This window comes from Nicotiana attenuata, unplaced genomic scaffold, assembly GCF_001879085.1.
Source record: "Nicotiana attenuata strain UT unplaced genomic scaffold, NIATTr2, whole genome shotgun sequence".
In the NCBI taxonomy this organism is placed as follows: domain Eukaryota; kingdom Viridiplantae; phylum Streptophyta; class Magnoliopsida; order Solanales; family Solanaceae; genus Nicotiana; species Nicotiana attenuata.
In genome coordinates, this window is record NW_017673638.1 from 108,563 (window position 1) to 126,105 (window position 17,543).

At 37.8% G+C, this 17,543-nt stretch overlaps 1 protein-coding gene across 1 annotated transcript; it reads left to right on the plus strand.

Annotated features, from left to right (window-relative positions):
- The first annotated feature begins 530 nt into the window (after positions 1 to 530).
- LOC109216925 (probable purine permease 4) lies at positions 531 to 1,789 on the plus strand. The gene has a single exon (XM_019381148.1). The coding sequence runs from the start codon at positions 596 to 598 to the stop codon at positions 1,787 to 1,789; it is 1,194 nt and encodes a 397-aa protein (XP_019236693.1). The 5' UTR covers positions 531 to 595.
- Positions 1,790 to 17,543: the final 15,754 nt, after the last annotated feature.

Genomic DNA, 17,543 nt, shown 5'->3' on the forward strand with positions numbered 1-17,543 from the left:
TCGTGTCGTATAATTTAACTTTTTCCTATTATTCCTATATAGGAAATCTCATCGAGCATTTCATATGATCATTTATTCAAAAAAATGCATCATTATCATTATCATGCACGTTAGATTGCAATATTGGATACTCAAGTACCCTATCTCCCTCTCCTTATGATTAGCCGAAAGCTTTTCCTCATGCTCAACCGTGTACCTTCCTTTTCTTGATTTTGTACTAGAAAACAATTTCAAGAAAGTATTTAATTATGTTCAATTATTTTTTCACAAATCAATTCAAGATTACTAATAATCGTATTTTAAAGCTGTTTATGGACATTCACCGTAGATGATTAAATGCTATTCAATTTTTAAATAATTTTAATCTGTCATTGAATGAATTAACTAAAACTCTTTTAAGCAAAAAAGAGAATTTTTTTAAAAGGGTAAAAAATTACCCTTTTAGGATAATTCCTCACTAGAGTCCACCTTTTTATACCTAAGTCAGTATTCACCAAAGTCATCTTTTCTCTACAAGAAACATCCTCCCATCCACCATACTAAATCCAATTTTTCTTTTCAACCCTACTTTTCTTTGCTCTTTCTTTTTCATTCAATGGAGTTCTTAGTTCCACAACAGGAGCAAGATCAGACTAATTTTTCAAGAGAGATTATGGTTACAGACACAAAAAACACCACCAAAAAAAGTGGTAGTAGTAGAGTCCAAATGCATGACCAAGAAACAACAAACACTACTTCAACCACTAAAAAACGTTACATTTTTCTCCTAGCAATTAACTACTTGTGTCTTTTTGTTGGTTCAATCTCATCAACCCTACTCTCAAAATTCTACTTCAATCACAAAGGTGCAAGTCGTTGGGTTTCTACTTGGGTTCAATCTGCTGGCTTTCCTTTTCTCCTTCTCCCTATTTATTTACCTTTTTATGTTTTTAAATCCACCGATAGAAAACCATTTACTGGTTTCACTCCTAAAATCTTCTCACTCTCTATTCTCATTGGGTTTTTATTAGGTTTTAACAACCTTTTATTTTCTTGGGGTAATTCTTATCTTCCCGTTTCGACAAATTCTCTTGTCTTATCTTCACAGTTAGCTTTCACTCTTATCACTTCCGTAATTATCGTCAAACAAAAAATCACATATGCAAATCTAAATTGTGTTATTTTGTTAACACTTAGTTCGGTCTTATTAGCCTTAGGTTCAAACCATGACAAACCAAAAGGTTTGACTAAGTCAAAGTATTTAATAGGATTTTTCTCAACAGTTGGTGCTGGATTATTATTCGCTCTTTATCTCCCATTAATGGAAAAAATATATAAAAAAGTTCATTGCTATTCTATGGTCGTGGAAATGCAAGTGGTAATGGAATTAGCAGCTACGGTTTTGGCCACGGTAGGAATGACTATAGACGGTGGATTTTCGGAGATGAAAAAAGAGAGTACAAATATGTTTGATTTGGGTGAAAAAGCTTACTGGTTAACGATAATATTTAACGTGGTGATGTGGCAGTTATGTTTTATGGGTACTGCCGGAATGGTGTTCTTGACAAGTTCATTGACAGGGGGAATTTGCATGACGGCGTTAATGGCCGTTAATGTTTTTGGTGGGGTTATAGTGTATGGGGATAATTTTGGTGGTACAAAAATAGTTTCAACTTTGTTATGTGTATGGGGATTTGCTTCATATTTATATGGAATGTATATGAAAATGAAGGAAGAGGAGATAAACAAAGAGAGTTCTACAGAAAAGTTGATTAATGATGACCAACATCAGTTCGTGAAAATGACCTAGATTTGTAACGTACAAATGGCAGAGGCTGATTGTCACATGCCAAGTTGCTGCTTTTTTGTTCTTTGATTATTTAAATTTTTTTGGGGGGTGAGGGAGATGGTTAATGTTAGTAATAGTTGTTACTTGTTATCATGCATTTATGTTTATGTATCCATCAATTTAAACCTTCACTACATATCCATTCTTCCATTAGAAGACAATTCCTTGTAACCAACAAGATGGAGAAGGGAAAAAGAGTTAAAAAGAAAAGAAGAACTTTATTATATATCTGTCTTATTACATCTTTAGTTTGACTTTGTCACGACTCCAAATTTCCACCTTCAGGATCGTGATGGCGCCTAACATTTCACTTGCTAGACAAGCCAACGTTAGAGAATCTTTAAGCCAATTTTATTCAATTTCAATAAGTAAAGTCAATTAAGCCAAAATGAAACTAAAACTGAGTGCGGAATAACATAAAAACCCATAATATCTAACACAATATGGCACGGCATCACCCATCTGCACTAACCTCACATACGGCACGACATCACCCTTCGTGCATTAACACTCTCACTTACCATATAACAATGAACAAGTAACAACAGGGAGATGGAATAAACAAGAACAAGCCTTACATCGACAATGGTTCCACAATACCAATCTCAACTTTAGAAACAATACTCAATTATCACAAAAGCTCATAAGCGCGATAAGAACGATCAATATAATAAGTAACTAGTCTAAGCATGAATAACATGATCAAAGTAAGCAATAAATTACAAGGAACAAGTCCCACCCACATGCTTTAACCCAACAACAACGCATAAGTACTCGTCATCTCACATATACGTTGTTCCAAACATCTAAACATGTAGCAAATAGGCAAACAAGTCTTAATCCCTCAAGTCAAGGTTAACTACGACACTTACCTTGCTCCAAGTATCTATTCAAAGCTCAACCACAGCTTTGCCTTTCAAACAAGCCTCCGAACTAATAGAATCTATCAAATTACCAACCAAACGATTCAAACTAAGTCATAGAAACTACCCACGATTGTAAAAGATTCAATTTAGGTCATTATTGAAAAAGTCAACAAAAGCCAACTCCCGGGCCCGCTTGGTCCAAACCCGAAATTCGGACCAAGACCCGATTACCCATTCAACGTCGGGCCCGGTTATGTAATTTATTTTAAAATCCGACCTCAATTTGAGGTCTAAATCCCAATTATACAAAAATTCCTAATTCTACCTAAAACCCCAATTTCCACCATGAAAACACTAGATTTTAGGTTGAAAACTTATGAAATGTAATGAAAGATCGAAAGAAAATAGGTTAGAATCACTTACCAATGGATTGGGGAAGAAGAGTTCTTTGAAAAATCGTCTTTAGGGTTGTCTAGTTTTGAAAATATGAAGAACGAACAAAAATCCCGTCTAACTCGTATTTGTTCAGTTACGAAGTCTGCGCACCTCTGCTTTCATCGAATTTGTGATGAACTGTTTGCAAATGCGAACTCTGGCCTCCCCGCAATTACGACCTCCTAATCGCAAATGCGAACTCTTGCTGACTCAGGTATTCTTCGCAAATGCAAATAATTTGCTCGCAATTGCGAGCCTGACAGGATTTTGGGATGTTCGCATATGCGAACACTGATCTCGCAATTGCGAGATCAGAGACCAGTACCAGAAATTGCAGAACACCAGCTGAGTTTTCTAAGTCCAAACCACTATGTAGCCTATTCGAATCTCACCCGAGCCCTCGGGGCTCCAAACCAAACATGTACACAAGTCCAAAAACATATACGAACTTACTCGCGCGATCAAATCGCCAAAGTAACATCTAAAACTATGAATTGAGCACTAAATCAAAGGAAATTTTCAAGAAAACTCATGAACTTCTATTTTAACAACCGGATATCCCAATCACGTCAAACCAACTCCATTTCTCACTAACTTCGACAAGCAAATCACAAATATAGTAATGGACCTATACCGAATTTCAGAACCAAAATACGGACCCGATATAAATAAAGTCAAACATTGGTCAAACCTTTAGATTCATTAAGCCTTTTAACTTTTAAATTTCAACGAAACACGATAACTCGAGCTAGGGACCTCCGAATTCGATTCGGGGCATACACCCAAGTCCCAAATCACGATATGGAATCATCGGGACCGTCGAAATACGGATCCGGGTCCGCTTGCTCAAAACGTTGACCGAAGTCAACTCAAATAGATTTTAAGACAAAAGTTTCATATTTTATCAGTTTTTAACATAAAAGCTTTCCCGAAAAATACCTGAATAGCGCACGCAAATCGAGGAACACAAAATTATGTTCTAAAACACGATGATCTATGGGGTCATCACATACATAGTTTAATATGTTCGTTTTATTGCTTAGTTGATAGAAGATACTAGTTACTGGCATTTGTTTGTAACATCACTGTTATAGTGTACGCAGGGATAACTTATTTTCAGTTAAATACTTTACGAGATGTTTTTTTCATACTTTATGCATGCATTTTTTACTATTGCAATTCTACAAATTCTAAGAGTAATGATAAGTTATAAATATTCACACAAATACATTCAAATTAGCATAAATCAGTAAAGAGTTTAAAGCTTTTAACAGATGCGGATGTGGTTGCGGATTTTGTTTTGTTGTTCATTATATCCTTAGCATAAATAGCTTACATCCAAATCTATCAGTTAAAGAAAGGGACGAAAATATAGATATTCTTAATTTGTAAAAGTTTTTAAGGCCATCAAGTTTTAACTTGACTGCACCTTTTTTTTTTTCCTTTTCCGAGGACAGGTTGAAGGAATATTTTAATGACCCTATATAATCGCTCTCAAAATAATACTAGTCGAAAAATATATATTTTTTGTAAATATAAATATATATATATATATATATATATATATATATATATATATATATATGTATGTATGTATGTATGTATGTATATATGTATGTATTATATATATATATGTATGTATTATATATATGTATATATATGTATATATATATATATATGTATGTATGTATGTATGTATGTATGTATCTATGCTAGCTATATAAAAAAAATATAATTTTTATACACATTTACGATTAACGGATATAAATAATTTTTATCGCGGGCTAAAAGTGATCTTTGCCCCTTACACAGTTACACTTCCATATGGTGCCCACCTAAGGTCGGCAAAAAAATAAAAATGAAACAATCACATTTTGTATTTAAATAGACCGTTAAATTGAAAAAAGAATTATATTTACTTCTTATAAATTAAACGGCATATGTCACATCATACTTTGTGTTCCTATTTTTTGTAATGTTGCATTTGAAATTTTCACTATGATTTTATAGACAATGGAAATGAGAGAAGGAAGAAGAGTATTTGAGACTTAGCCATTAAGCTGTCCAACGGGACGGGACGGGACAAAATAAACGGGACAGGACGGGATGATATTTAGCCAGGACGGTGAAGGTACGGGTCTAAATGGGACGAGATAAACGGGACGAAACAATAGGCCCATCCCATCCCACTAACAAACGGGATGGGACGGGACGAGACGGTTTCGCGGGCCTTAAGTGGGCCGTTATAAAAAAAAGTTAATTATTTAAGCATTAAGTTTGGCAACGGCTAGCTTTTTCACAATAACTAAGTTTTTAAAGTTTGCAACGGCTTGTTTTTTGACTTATTTAATAAACTTAAAAGTTAAAACTTAATAAATTATAAGAAAATTAGAAAACTAAACAAAGAATTATAAAATATTAAAACAAAAGACTTGTAATAATAGATTCAAGTAATTATAATAGAGTTATAATTTATTTAATATAATTTCAAGCCAATTCGTAAAAAAAATTCAAGGCTTAGAGCCTTTTATTTTATTAATAGAACTTTCAAATCTCACATACAAATATAATTCTTTTGAAGAGCACCTAATCTACGCGGCCACCTTCCAGGAAGGGTTCTGTTTGAACTAGAGCTCTTAGTAGCCAATTACAAATTAGCATACTAATATTTATAAGCTCCTATATAGCTTCGTTGTAACTTATCTATAATTTCTCTCGGACACTGTTCTGGAATTGGCAATGTTGATTGATGTTCCATGAGTTCCATGCCATCATCGCTTCCAGTACTAAGTATCTCATTGTATTCTTCTTCTTCCCTAGTGGTTAATTTGTCACCTGGAAAGAAAGACGACCTCACCTTCTCTGGTGTCAGTGAGAGCTATTTGAGAACCAAGATTTCTTCTTTCTAAATTAATCCAATCTCTAAATAATACAGAAATCTCTAGTCTGTCCTCAGCTAATGAATGTCTATGATCTCCGATTTGAAATATTGCCGCGCTAAAAGCACTCTCCGATGCTACTGATGATGCTTGAATAGACAGGATATCTCGGGCCATTATTAAAAGTGTTGGAAAAGCCTTGCCATGCTCCCTCCACCATGCCAAAAGTTGTTCGTTGCCTTCTTCGTCTTTAATACTTCCAATCCTTGATTAAGATAATAATCAATTTCATCATCAATAGAGGAATCAAAACCTGTTATATCATCTATACCTTCCCATAGAACTTCTACTCTAGCCTTAGAAGTAGAAGGAGCAGTTTCACCACCTGTTGTTTTCATAGATTTATATTTATCAAACATTGATCTAGCATAAGAATATATGTTAGCTTGGCAGTCTTCGAGAGATGGTTGTTCATTTTCTTGAATTGCTAAATTCTCATAAATTTTACGAACAAGTCCCTTTGCACCTCTTAATTTTAAAGATGGGTTAAGTAGAGTAGAAATTAAATAAACTTGGGAATAGGAAAAAAATACTTTTTAAATTTTGCAATCATTTCATTAATGGGCGGTGCATAAGTTGGATTTGTTTCATACTTACCAAATACAACAGAAATTCCACAAATATACGATAATATTTGTGTAATAGTAAGATAATATATACCAGAAAATTATTTTTTAGTATAACAAATTTTTTCTAAAAATTTAGTAAGCTCTTTGATCTTATCCCAATCAGAATCAACAATTTGACCAGCGGGGATAACATTGTGCATATTAAATACCTTTTGTATAGGCACCCGATAATCATAAGCAACATTAAGCATTTCGTAAGTAGAATTCCACTTAGTACAAACATCTTTTGCAACTTTTCTATATGGAAGGTTAGCACTAGCACATTGTTGAGCAAATTCACGAAGTGTCACGACCCCAGTTCGCCCTCCGTGAACTGTCGTGACGGCACCTAGTCGCTACGACTAGGTAAGCCTAACAAATGCGGAAAAATAAACAAAATTGCGGAAGAAAGTAATTAAAAACCGAGATAACAAGGTTAAATAGTGTTTAAGATGCCGCCTGGCATATAACAGTACAAAATCTCAATCTAACACTCCCGAAATCCGGAACCCCATGAATCACAAGCTAAAAGATTACATAATAAGCCCTAACTCTGGAATGTCTACCAACAGGAGAAAAATACAGAAAGGGCTATACTAGTACTAAGTATAGAAAGGGACTCTTCGGTCTGCGGACGCGGCAGATATACCTCGGAGTCTCTACAAAATGCCTCGCCTCAAGCGTTATAAGTTTGAGTGGGATTACCTGAATATCCACATGAAAAACATGCGCAAGAAGGGCATGAGTACACCACAGCGATACTCAGTAAGTGCCAAGCCTAACCTCGGTCGGTAGTGACGAGGAAGGCCAGGGCCCTACTGAGGTTAAAGGAAATACAAGATATAATAACAGTGTAGAATAAGACAGTATACTTAAGTGCAACAATAAAAAGTAACACATGATAGAAGAACAACAGCAACTTTAACAGAAACAAAGTAATCACGGAAATAAATACAACTCAAGGAAGAGATAACAACCGGGGATCTCCCAGGATACCGTCCTGTAGTCCCAAATATAAATATCCAGTGGATCTTGGGTCGTGACATTGTTATAGGGGCGTAAAATAGTACCAGAAGCAAGGTCAAGTTGTTGTTGTAAAAAGTCAGAACCCCCGTCAGATCCACTAGGAGCGCCAGTACCGGTGCTAGGATCCATAATTTTTCCGACTTCTATTTGAGCTTGCATCCATAAAGCTTTGTGCTCCTTACGTAAGTGCCTGGTTAAACCCCCGTCCCACCACTAGTCTTGTGTACAAATCGTTGCTTACATTTTTCACATATCGCATGTTGATTGACTTTATCATGTTTAAAAAATTTCCATACAAGTGATGTTTTGGGACATTCACCCTTAGGCTTACCCCTTACAGGAGGTACATGGGGTAAAGCTCCAGAATGAGATTGACTCTGAGTTGGAGCTTGTGTTACGGGACTAGTGGGTGTTTCATCTAATTCTTCTTCCTCATTTTCATCTTCCTCATTTTCTTCTTCCTCATTTCTTCATCCTCATTTTCTTCGTCCACAATAAAAATATCATTGCCAAATTGTCTTTATAAAGTTTTATGATCTAGTTGTTCTCCGAAATTAATATTATAACATGCGGGGGGTTGAAAAAACGAAGTTTCATCAACATGAGTCATTTCATCTATATGTTTTCTAATTCTAGGAGAAGGATTAGGATTATGACTAGGATTATGATTACTACTACTACCACATTTACTACTTTTTTTACTAGTTTTTTTAAATAGGCAAAATATATTTTTAGGTTCCATAATTTAAATACTAAATTAAATTAAAAAATTTAACACAAAAATTAAACACACAAATGAAATATGAAAATATAACACGTAAAGTAAACACAAAAATTAAGCACTAAAATGATACGTAAAAATATGTATTAAAATTAGGAGATGGAACGAGTGCACCGTGATTAAATATTGGAACTTGAAGAAATTACCCAAAAATTTGCTCCAAATACTTGACGAATTAATTTGAAGCTTGAAAGTTGCTCCAAAAATTTGCCCAGATACTTGAAACATAGTTGAACACTTGATTGTGAGAAAATTGAGAGAATAATATAGATAGAATGTAAGAGATTTGAGAGAGAATGATTGATTTTTGTGGGGAAAAATGAAGAAGGATAAGGGTATTTATAGTTAAATATAATTTAATAAACTAGGGGTTATATTAAAAGTTTAGGGGAGTAGGGGGTGTTTTTTTTGGGGGGGAGGGGTGGGGAGGTGGGGGCCAAATATGGCCATTGGGAACGACTATATTTGCAATGGAGGCCGTTGCCCAACGGCTATATTTCAAAAAAAATTAAAAAAACACGTGGGACAGACGGGACAGGCGGGACGGGACAGGACGGGACGGAACGGGACGAAATGGGCATCCCGTCCCATCCTGTGTGCCGGTTAAACTGGCTCATCCCATTTATATTTAAGTGGGTCGGGATGGGACCGCGACGGAACGAGATGGCCTGTCCCGTTGGCACGGCATCACCCTTCGTGCACTAACTCTCACAATATGGCACGACATCACCCTTGGTGCATTAACACTCACATACGGCACGACATCACACTTCATGCATTAACACTCTCCCTTACCATATAACAATGAACAAGTAACAACAGGGAGATAGAATAAATAAGAACAAGCCTTACGTTGAAAATGGTTCCACAATACCAATCTCAACTTTAGAAACAATACTCAATTATCACAAAAGCCCAAAAGCACGGTAAGAATGATCAATATAATAAGTAACTAATCTACGCATGGATTTCATGATCAAAGTAAGCAATAAATTACAAGGAACAAGTCCCACCCGCATGCTTTAACCCAACAACAACACATAAGTACTCTTCACCTCACAATACGTTGTTCCCAACATCTAAACATGTAACAAATAGGCAAACAAGCCCTAATCCATCAAGTCAAGGTTAACCACGACACTTACCTCGCTCAAGGATCAATTCAAAGCTCAACCATAGCGCTGCGTTTCAAACAAGCCTCCGAACCAATAGAATGTAGCAAATTACCAACCAAACGATTCAAATTAAGCCTTAGGAACTACCCACGATTGTAAAAGATTCAATTTAGGTTATTATTGAAAAAGTCAACAAAAGTCAACTCCCGTGCCCGCTTGGTCCAAACTCGAAATTCGGACCAAACCCGATTAACCATTTACCTCTGAGCTCGGTTATGTAATTTGTTTTGAAATCCGTCCTCAATTTGAGGTCTAAATCCCAATTTTACAAAAATCACTAATTCTACCCAAATCCCCAATTTCCACCATGAACACTAGATTTTAGGTTGAAAACTTATGAAATGTAATGAAAGATTGAAAGAAACTAGGTTAGAATCACTTACCAATGGATTGGGGAAGAAGAGTTCTTTGAAAAATCACCTCTAGGGTTTTCTAGTTTTGAAAATTTGAAGAATGAAAAAAAATCCCGTCTAACTCCTATGTGTTCAGTTGCAGATGTCGCATTTTCGACCAAGGGGTCACAATTGCGAACCCCTGCAAATGCGAAGAAAACCTCGCAATTGCGAAGTCTGCGCACCTCTGCTTTCATTGCATTTGTGATAAAATGTTCGCAAATGCGAACTCTGGCCTCCTCGCAATTGCGACCTCCTGATTGCAAATGCGAACTCTTGCTGACTTCGGCATTCTCCGCAAATGTGAATAAGTTGCTCGCAATTGCAAGCCTGACAAGATTTTGGGATATTTGCAAATGCGAACACTTATGTCGCAATTGCGAGATCAGAGACCAGTACCAGAAATTGCAGAACACCAGCTGAGATTTCTAAGTTCAATCCACTTCGTAGTCTATCCGAAACTCACCCGAGGCCTCGGGGCTCCAGCCAAACATGCACACAAATCCAAAAATATCATATGGACTTGCTCGTGCGGTTAAATCGCCAAAGTAACACCTAGAACTATGAATTGAGCACCAAATCAAAGAAAATTTTCAAGAAAACTCATGAACTTCTATTTTAACAACCGGAAGTCCAAATCACGTCAAACCAACTCCGTTTCTCACCAAATTCGACAAGCAAGTCACAAATATAGTAATGGACCTATACCGACTTTCGAAATCAAAATACGGACCCGATATCAATAAAGTCAAACATTGGTCAAACCATTAGATTCATTAAGCCTTTGAACTTTCAAATTTCAACAAAACACGATAACTTGAGCTAGGGACCTCCGAATTCAATTCTGGGCATACGCCCAAGTCCCAAATCATGATACGGACCCACCGGGATCGTTGAAATACGGATCTGAGCCAGTTTGCTCAAAACGTTGATCGAAGTCAACTCAAATGGATTTTAAGTCAAAATTTTCATATTTTATCAATTTTTAACATAAAAGCTTTCCGGAAAAATACTCGGACTGCGCACGCAAATCGAGGAAGGCTAAAATGAGGTATTTGAGGCTTCGAAACACAAAATTAGGTTTTAAAACTCTAGATGACCTATCGGGTCATGTTTGTTTTATTGCTTAGTTAATAGAAGATACTAGTTACTGGCATTTGTTTGTAACATCTCTGTTATTGTACGCAGGAATAACTTATTTTCGGTTAAATACATTACGAGATGTTTTTTTCATACTTTATGCATGCATTTTTTACTATTTCAATTCTACAAATTCTAAGAGTAATGATAAGTTATAAATATTCACACAAATACATAAAAGAAAAAGTAGATAACATGTATATTATATCATTAGCATAAATCAGTAAAGAGTTTAAAGCTTTTAACAAACGCGGATGTAGTTGCGGATTTTGTTTTGTTGTTCATCATATCATTAGCATAAATAGCTTACATCCAAATCTATCAGTTAAAGAAAGGGACGAAAAGATAGATATCCTTAATTTGTAAAAGTTTTTAAGGCCATTAAGTTTTAACTTGACTGCACCTTTTTTTTCCCTTTTCCGAGGACAGGTTGACACTGTAATCGCTCTCAAANAATATATATATATATATATATATATATATATATATATATATATATAAAAGGTATATAATTTCTATACATATTTGCGGTTAATAGATATAAATAATTTTTGTCGCTGGCTAAAAGTGATCTTTGCCCATTACACTTCCATATGGTGCCCACCTAAGGTCGGGAAAAAAATAAAAATGAAAAAATCACATTTAGTATTTAAATAGACCGTTAAATTGAAAAAAGAATTATCTTTACTTCTTATAAATTAAACGGCATATGTCACATCATATTTTATGTTCCTATTTTTAGTATTGTTGCTGTAGGTATGCAAAATTTATTAAAATTAAATTCATAAGATAATTTGGATTATATTTTAAAATTCAAGATATATTGGTCCAAATAAATATTATGGGCTAATATAATTGAATTAATTATATAAGTCCAATATATATGGATTAAATAAATAAGTCTTAATCCATTGGGCTAGGCCATTTAATTGGGCTAAAGTGGTGAGCCCACTTCATTAAGCCCAAGATGTCATCTTCCTAAAGGCCCAGTTTGGTGCCACGTGTCAAATGACGTGGCGCGCCAAGTCAAGCGGAAGAGCCAATAGGACCATGCCACGTGTCAAAATGAAAGGCATGCCCAGTCACACTGAAAGGCCAATTAAATCGCGCCACGTGTGCAAGTGACATGTTCTGGCCAATCAAATGCGGCCATGTCACACTTCAATTTGATTGGACGGAAAGAGTTTGTTCTTATCATAACTCTTCCCTCCCACAACTATAAATAGGGGTCTTCATAACTCAGAAAAGACACCAGAAGTTATAACAAGAAGCAAGAAAGAGCTCGTGGATCAAACACTGCAAATTTCTCCACAAGTTCAAAGTCAAGCAATCAAGTTTAAGTTCAAGAAATCAAGTTCAAGTTCAAGAACGAAGAACAAATCAAGTATTCAAGCTCAAGAACGAAGAACAATTCAAGTATTCAAGATCAAGAATGAAGTCAAATCAAATACAAGGCGTTCAAGATCAAGGCTACTTGTTCGTGATAAAATCCGTGGCAACAATCAAAGTGTTCGCGACAGATAAATCAAATTCAAATTCAAGATCAAGCTCAAAGGCCCTTGAATTTATACTAGAAAAGTAGAATCAGAGGAATTATAGAGATTGTACACTCAAATATTCGAAATCAAATACTACGATTGTTGCGATATTTTCGGTCTTGATTTTATTTTCTCGACGCAAATCTATTGTCTACAAATTCTGGCACGCCCAGTGGGACAATCTCTACCTCTCAGCTCAACTTTTCAATCACCAAAGTCCAAAAACATTGAAATGGCTTCAAAGAAAATCAACTCCGATTCAACTTCCACCAAGGCTGCTAACTCCAGGTTCTATGCTGATGTGGAAAGCATCCTCGATGTTACCTTTGGAAGCTTCGGACCAGTTACGAGGAGCAAAGCAAGCTCTTTAGGACAACAAGCACCCCAAGTGTCGTCCGCATCAACCCCTGTTTTCGGATCTTCATCCTCAAAAGGAGCAAGATCTTCCACAAACGCATCTGAAGAAGGAAGCGATGTTGCTGAAAAGATCAAGAAAACTCTTGCTCTGCTGGACCTCTCCGGCTCCAAGCACTCTGCTATGAAGGAAGATGATGATGCTTCAAGTGATGGATCCTCACCACGTACACCACATAGCGTGAGCCAATCAAGGATCAATCTGTGTGAAAATCCATGCTACTCTCCGTCCCACGACAATCATGCAAGCCATGGTGACAAACACTTCATCTATGGAGGAGCAGTTGGTAAACTTGACGGAAGCAATCGCTGGCTTGACCAAATGCATGCAAAATCAAGAGGCTATAATTGACAAGCTAACAGACAGGGTGAGAATCTTGATGGAAGAAGAATCTACCCATGCACCCGGCAAGCTCCCAGAAGTTCTAGAGAGTGACTCTCCCCCAAGACAAGCAACATCCACTAAGGCTATCCCTGTCTCATCTGAAGGGATGATTCCAATCGATCAACTGGAAGAGTTCATCGAAGGAACCATTAAGAACAAATATGAAGTTGCTGCCAAATCCTCCCTTACATATGCAAAGCCGTACACTGCAAGGGTCGATATGTTGAAGATGCCTGCTGGCTATCAACCTCCGAAGTTTCAACAGTTTGATGGTAAAGGTAACCCAAAGCAACATGTTGCGCACTTCGTGGAGACGTGCAACAATGCTGGGACTTATGGAGATTACCTCATCAAGCAGTTTGTCCGCTCGCTAAAAGGAAATACTTTTGATTGGTACACGGACCTCGAGGCTGGATCTATCGACAGCTGGGATCAACTAGAGCAAGAATTCCTCAATCGCTTTTATAGCACAAGACTCACGGTGAGTATGATAGAGCTTACAAATACTCGTCAACTAAAGGGGGAACCAGTTATCGACCTTATCAATCGGTGGAGGAATGCAAGCCTCAACTGCAAAGCCAGGATTAGTGAAGCTTCAGGCATAGAGATGTGCATCCAAGGCATGCATTGGGGGTTGCGCTACATCTTGCAAGGTATCAAGCCTGGCACGTTTGAAGAACTTGCAACTCGTGCCCATGACATGGAATTGAGCATGGCCTCCGCTGGAAATGAAAGGCTGCCCATCTACGAACCTCGTAAAGGGAATGACAAGCAAGAAGTCAGGAAGTGGGGCAAGTTCGTACCCAAGTCTGAAAGCAAAGAAGCTATGAATGTCAACACGTCACCTATGAAGTTCACGACGAAGGTGAGCAAGAAGAAGAGTATGAAATCCACTTCTTTCCACGATAAGCCAAGTGGAAAGTTGACTCTAAAGGAAATGCAAGAGAAAGAGTACCCATTTCTGGATTCTCATGTGCTAGCTATTTTTGAAGAACTCCTCGAGTTAAATCTTATTGAGCTTCCGGAGATAAAGCGACCAAATGAAGCTGGGAAAACAACTGCAAATATCACCAACTTGTAAGCCACCCTCTGGAGAAGTGCTTTGTCTTCAAGGACAAAGTCATGGACTTGGCTCGCGAAAAGAAGATCGTGCTTGAAGATGAGAAAGCAAGCGCAAACCAAGTCTCTATCACCTTTGGCTCATTCAGTCCGGACGAATTATGTGGTTTTAAAGAAAGTAAAGATGAAGAATTACTGGAGAGCGACAAAGCTGAAGTCAATCAACCTGATGATGATGAAGGTTGGACATTGGTAACTCGTCGTAGGCATCACAAAAGGAGCCCACGAAAGGAATCAATAGAACAACCAACAAGGAAAATGATGGTGAAAAGACCAAGGAGATGGAATCCAGTTAGGCATTTGAAGAAAGCAAAATTGGAGATGCACCATTCTCAAAAGCCACGAAATCTAGTGACCTTGGAGGAGTTTTTACCAGGTTGGTTCCGCACGAAGATTTCCCATGAGGGCATTGATGCCTCTTGTTGCCATACTGACAAGGGGAAGAAAAGAGTGATGACCTACCGTTGGCACCATCTCCGGAAAAGCCCATCGAGTCCACTCCTCAAGAAGTTAATGCTTGTGAGGAAAAGTTCACGTTCACAAATGACGATCTTTTGCTAGGTGACACTCCTCATAACCGCCCATTGTACCTGGTTGGCTATATGCGCGATGAAAGGGTAAATCGGATTTTGGTTGATGGACGATCTTCAGTGAATATTTTGCCAATCCACACAGTGAAAGAACTTGGTATTCCCATGAACGAACTCTCAGAAAGTCGTGTGATGATCCAAGGATTCAACCAAGTTGGGCAAAGAGCCATAGGCGCGATCAGGTTGGGAATCACTATTGAAGGTATGTAATCAAGTGCATGGTTGCATGTGATCGACGCGAAGACTTCATACAATGTTTTGCTTGGGAGGTCGTGGATACATGAGAATAAAGTAGTTCCATCTACCTACCATCAATGTTTAAAATACTACGAGGGTGAAGTCAAGAAGACGATAGTTGCTGATGATGAGCCATTCACCGAGGCTGAGTCACACTTCGCCGATGCAAAGTTCTACTTGAAGAACCGCGTTGTGAAGGAGCTGAAAGCTGATGATGGCATGAAAAACAAGAATAAAGAGCCCTCAACTAAAAGAGAAGAGATGACTACTGGTGAAGCCAAAGCTGTTAGTAAGGAGGTACAACCCAACGCGAATAAATCTTATAGAGGGAATATTACGTCTTATGGCAAGAAAGTAAGTCCGGCGCTCCAATATGTCCCTAAAAGGAAGAAAAATGAAGGTGAATCATTTAATCGCCAAGCTAACATGCTAAAGGAGTTAACTCTTCCGGTCAAACGAATTGAGGCAGTAAAGTCGTCCTCAATGCCGCTTGTAGGGTTTGTAGCCCAAAATCGTTTGCAGAATGTGGCACTTCCTACAAAGCGAACAGATGAAGGTTTTGATCCTAACGCTTACAAGCTATTTGCAAAAGCTGGGTACAATCCCAATGAGCCGTCAAAGTTAGGGAAGCTCCCATCAAAAGCTGCAACGAGGCAACCACGTGAAGGTTTGGGATACAAACAACCGTCACCAGTGCACATCTCAATAAGAAGGGTGAGCAGCAATTATATCACTGTAGAAGATGAATCAGCCGCTTCTAACAAGCCTTCTGTCTTTGATCGACTTGGAAAATCACCTGTGAGGACCTCCGTGTTTGAAAGATTGGGTCCGCTAAAGAAGGGGAACAAGTTCCGGAGAAATTTTCAAAGCGTAAGAACACCCGCTTCACCCAAAATCCATGAGATCTCTAAGGATTTCCAAAGTTTGGTTCCTTCTAGAATGAGGCGACAAACAAAACTTGTGGTTTCATGTAAAGAAGTACTGAAGGTAAAGCCATATACTGTGGTCTATACTAAGGAACGTGATGAAGATGAAGAAAGTGTGGATTCTTCGTATCATGTTACTGTACAAGTCGAGAATGGCATTCCATCTTCAATGGAAGATAATGCGGAATTGGAGGATGTTTCGCCGTGTTATACATATCCTTCAATGATGGGGACCCTTAAGAAGATGAAGATGCGAAAGATGCTCCACCTGAACTTGAAGAAGGAGTGAAGACGACAGTTGATGCCTTAAAAGAAGTTAACCTTGGCACCGATGGAGAACCAAGACCTACCTACCTAAGTGCTTTACTAGAAGCTGATGAAGAGAGCACTTATATTGAGTTACTCAAAGAGTTCAGGGATTTCTTTGCTTGGAGTTACAAAGAGATGCCTGGCTTGGACCCGAAAGTAGCAGTCCATCACCTTGCAGTCAAAAATGGTGCTCACCCTGTTAAACAAGCTCAAAGGCGTTTTAGGCCAGACTTGGTTCCCTTGATTGAAACCAAAGTTAGCAAACTCATCGAAGCTGGCTTTATTCGCGAAGTTAAATACCCAACATGGGTTTCAAGTATTGTCCCTGTAAGGAAGAAGAATGGCCAAATTCGAGTGTGCGTTGACTTTAGAGATCTCAACAATGCATGTCCGAAAGATGAATTTCCGCTTCCTATTCCAGAGCTGATGATCGATGCTACTACTGGTTACGAGGCAATGTTTTTCATGGACGGTTCATCGGGCTATAACCAAATACGCATGGCACCAAAAGATGAAGAGCTTACTGCATTCCGTACCCCAAAGGGTATTTATTGCTACAAGGTAATGCCTTTTGGCTTGAAGAACGCTAGTGCTACTTACCAAAGGGCTATGCAGAATATTTTCGACGATCTTCTCCACAAGAATGTTAATGCTATGTTGACGACTTGGTGGTGAAATCAAGAGAGAAAGGAGACCACATGAAAGACTTGAGGATGGTATTTGAATTGCTCAGGAGGTACCAACTTAGGATGAATCCATTGAATGTGCCTTTGGAGTTACTTCTGGAAAGTTCTTTGGTTTCATTGTCCGACATCGAGGGATCGAAATTGATCAA

Excerpts from the sequence above, each read along its gene's own strand:
- LOC109216925 (XM_019381148.1), top strand. The coding sequence starts at position 596 with ATGGAGTTCTTAGTTCCACAACAGGAGCAAGATCAGACTAATTTTTCA.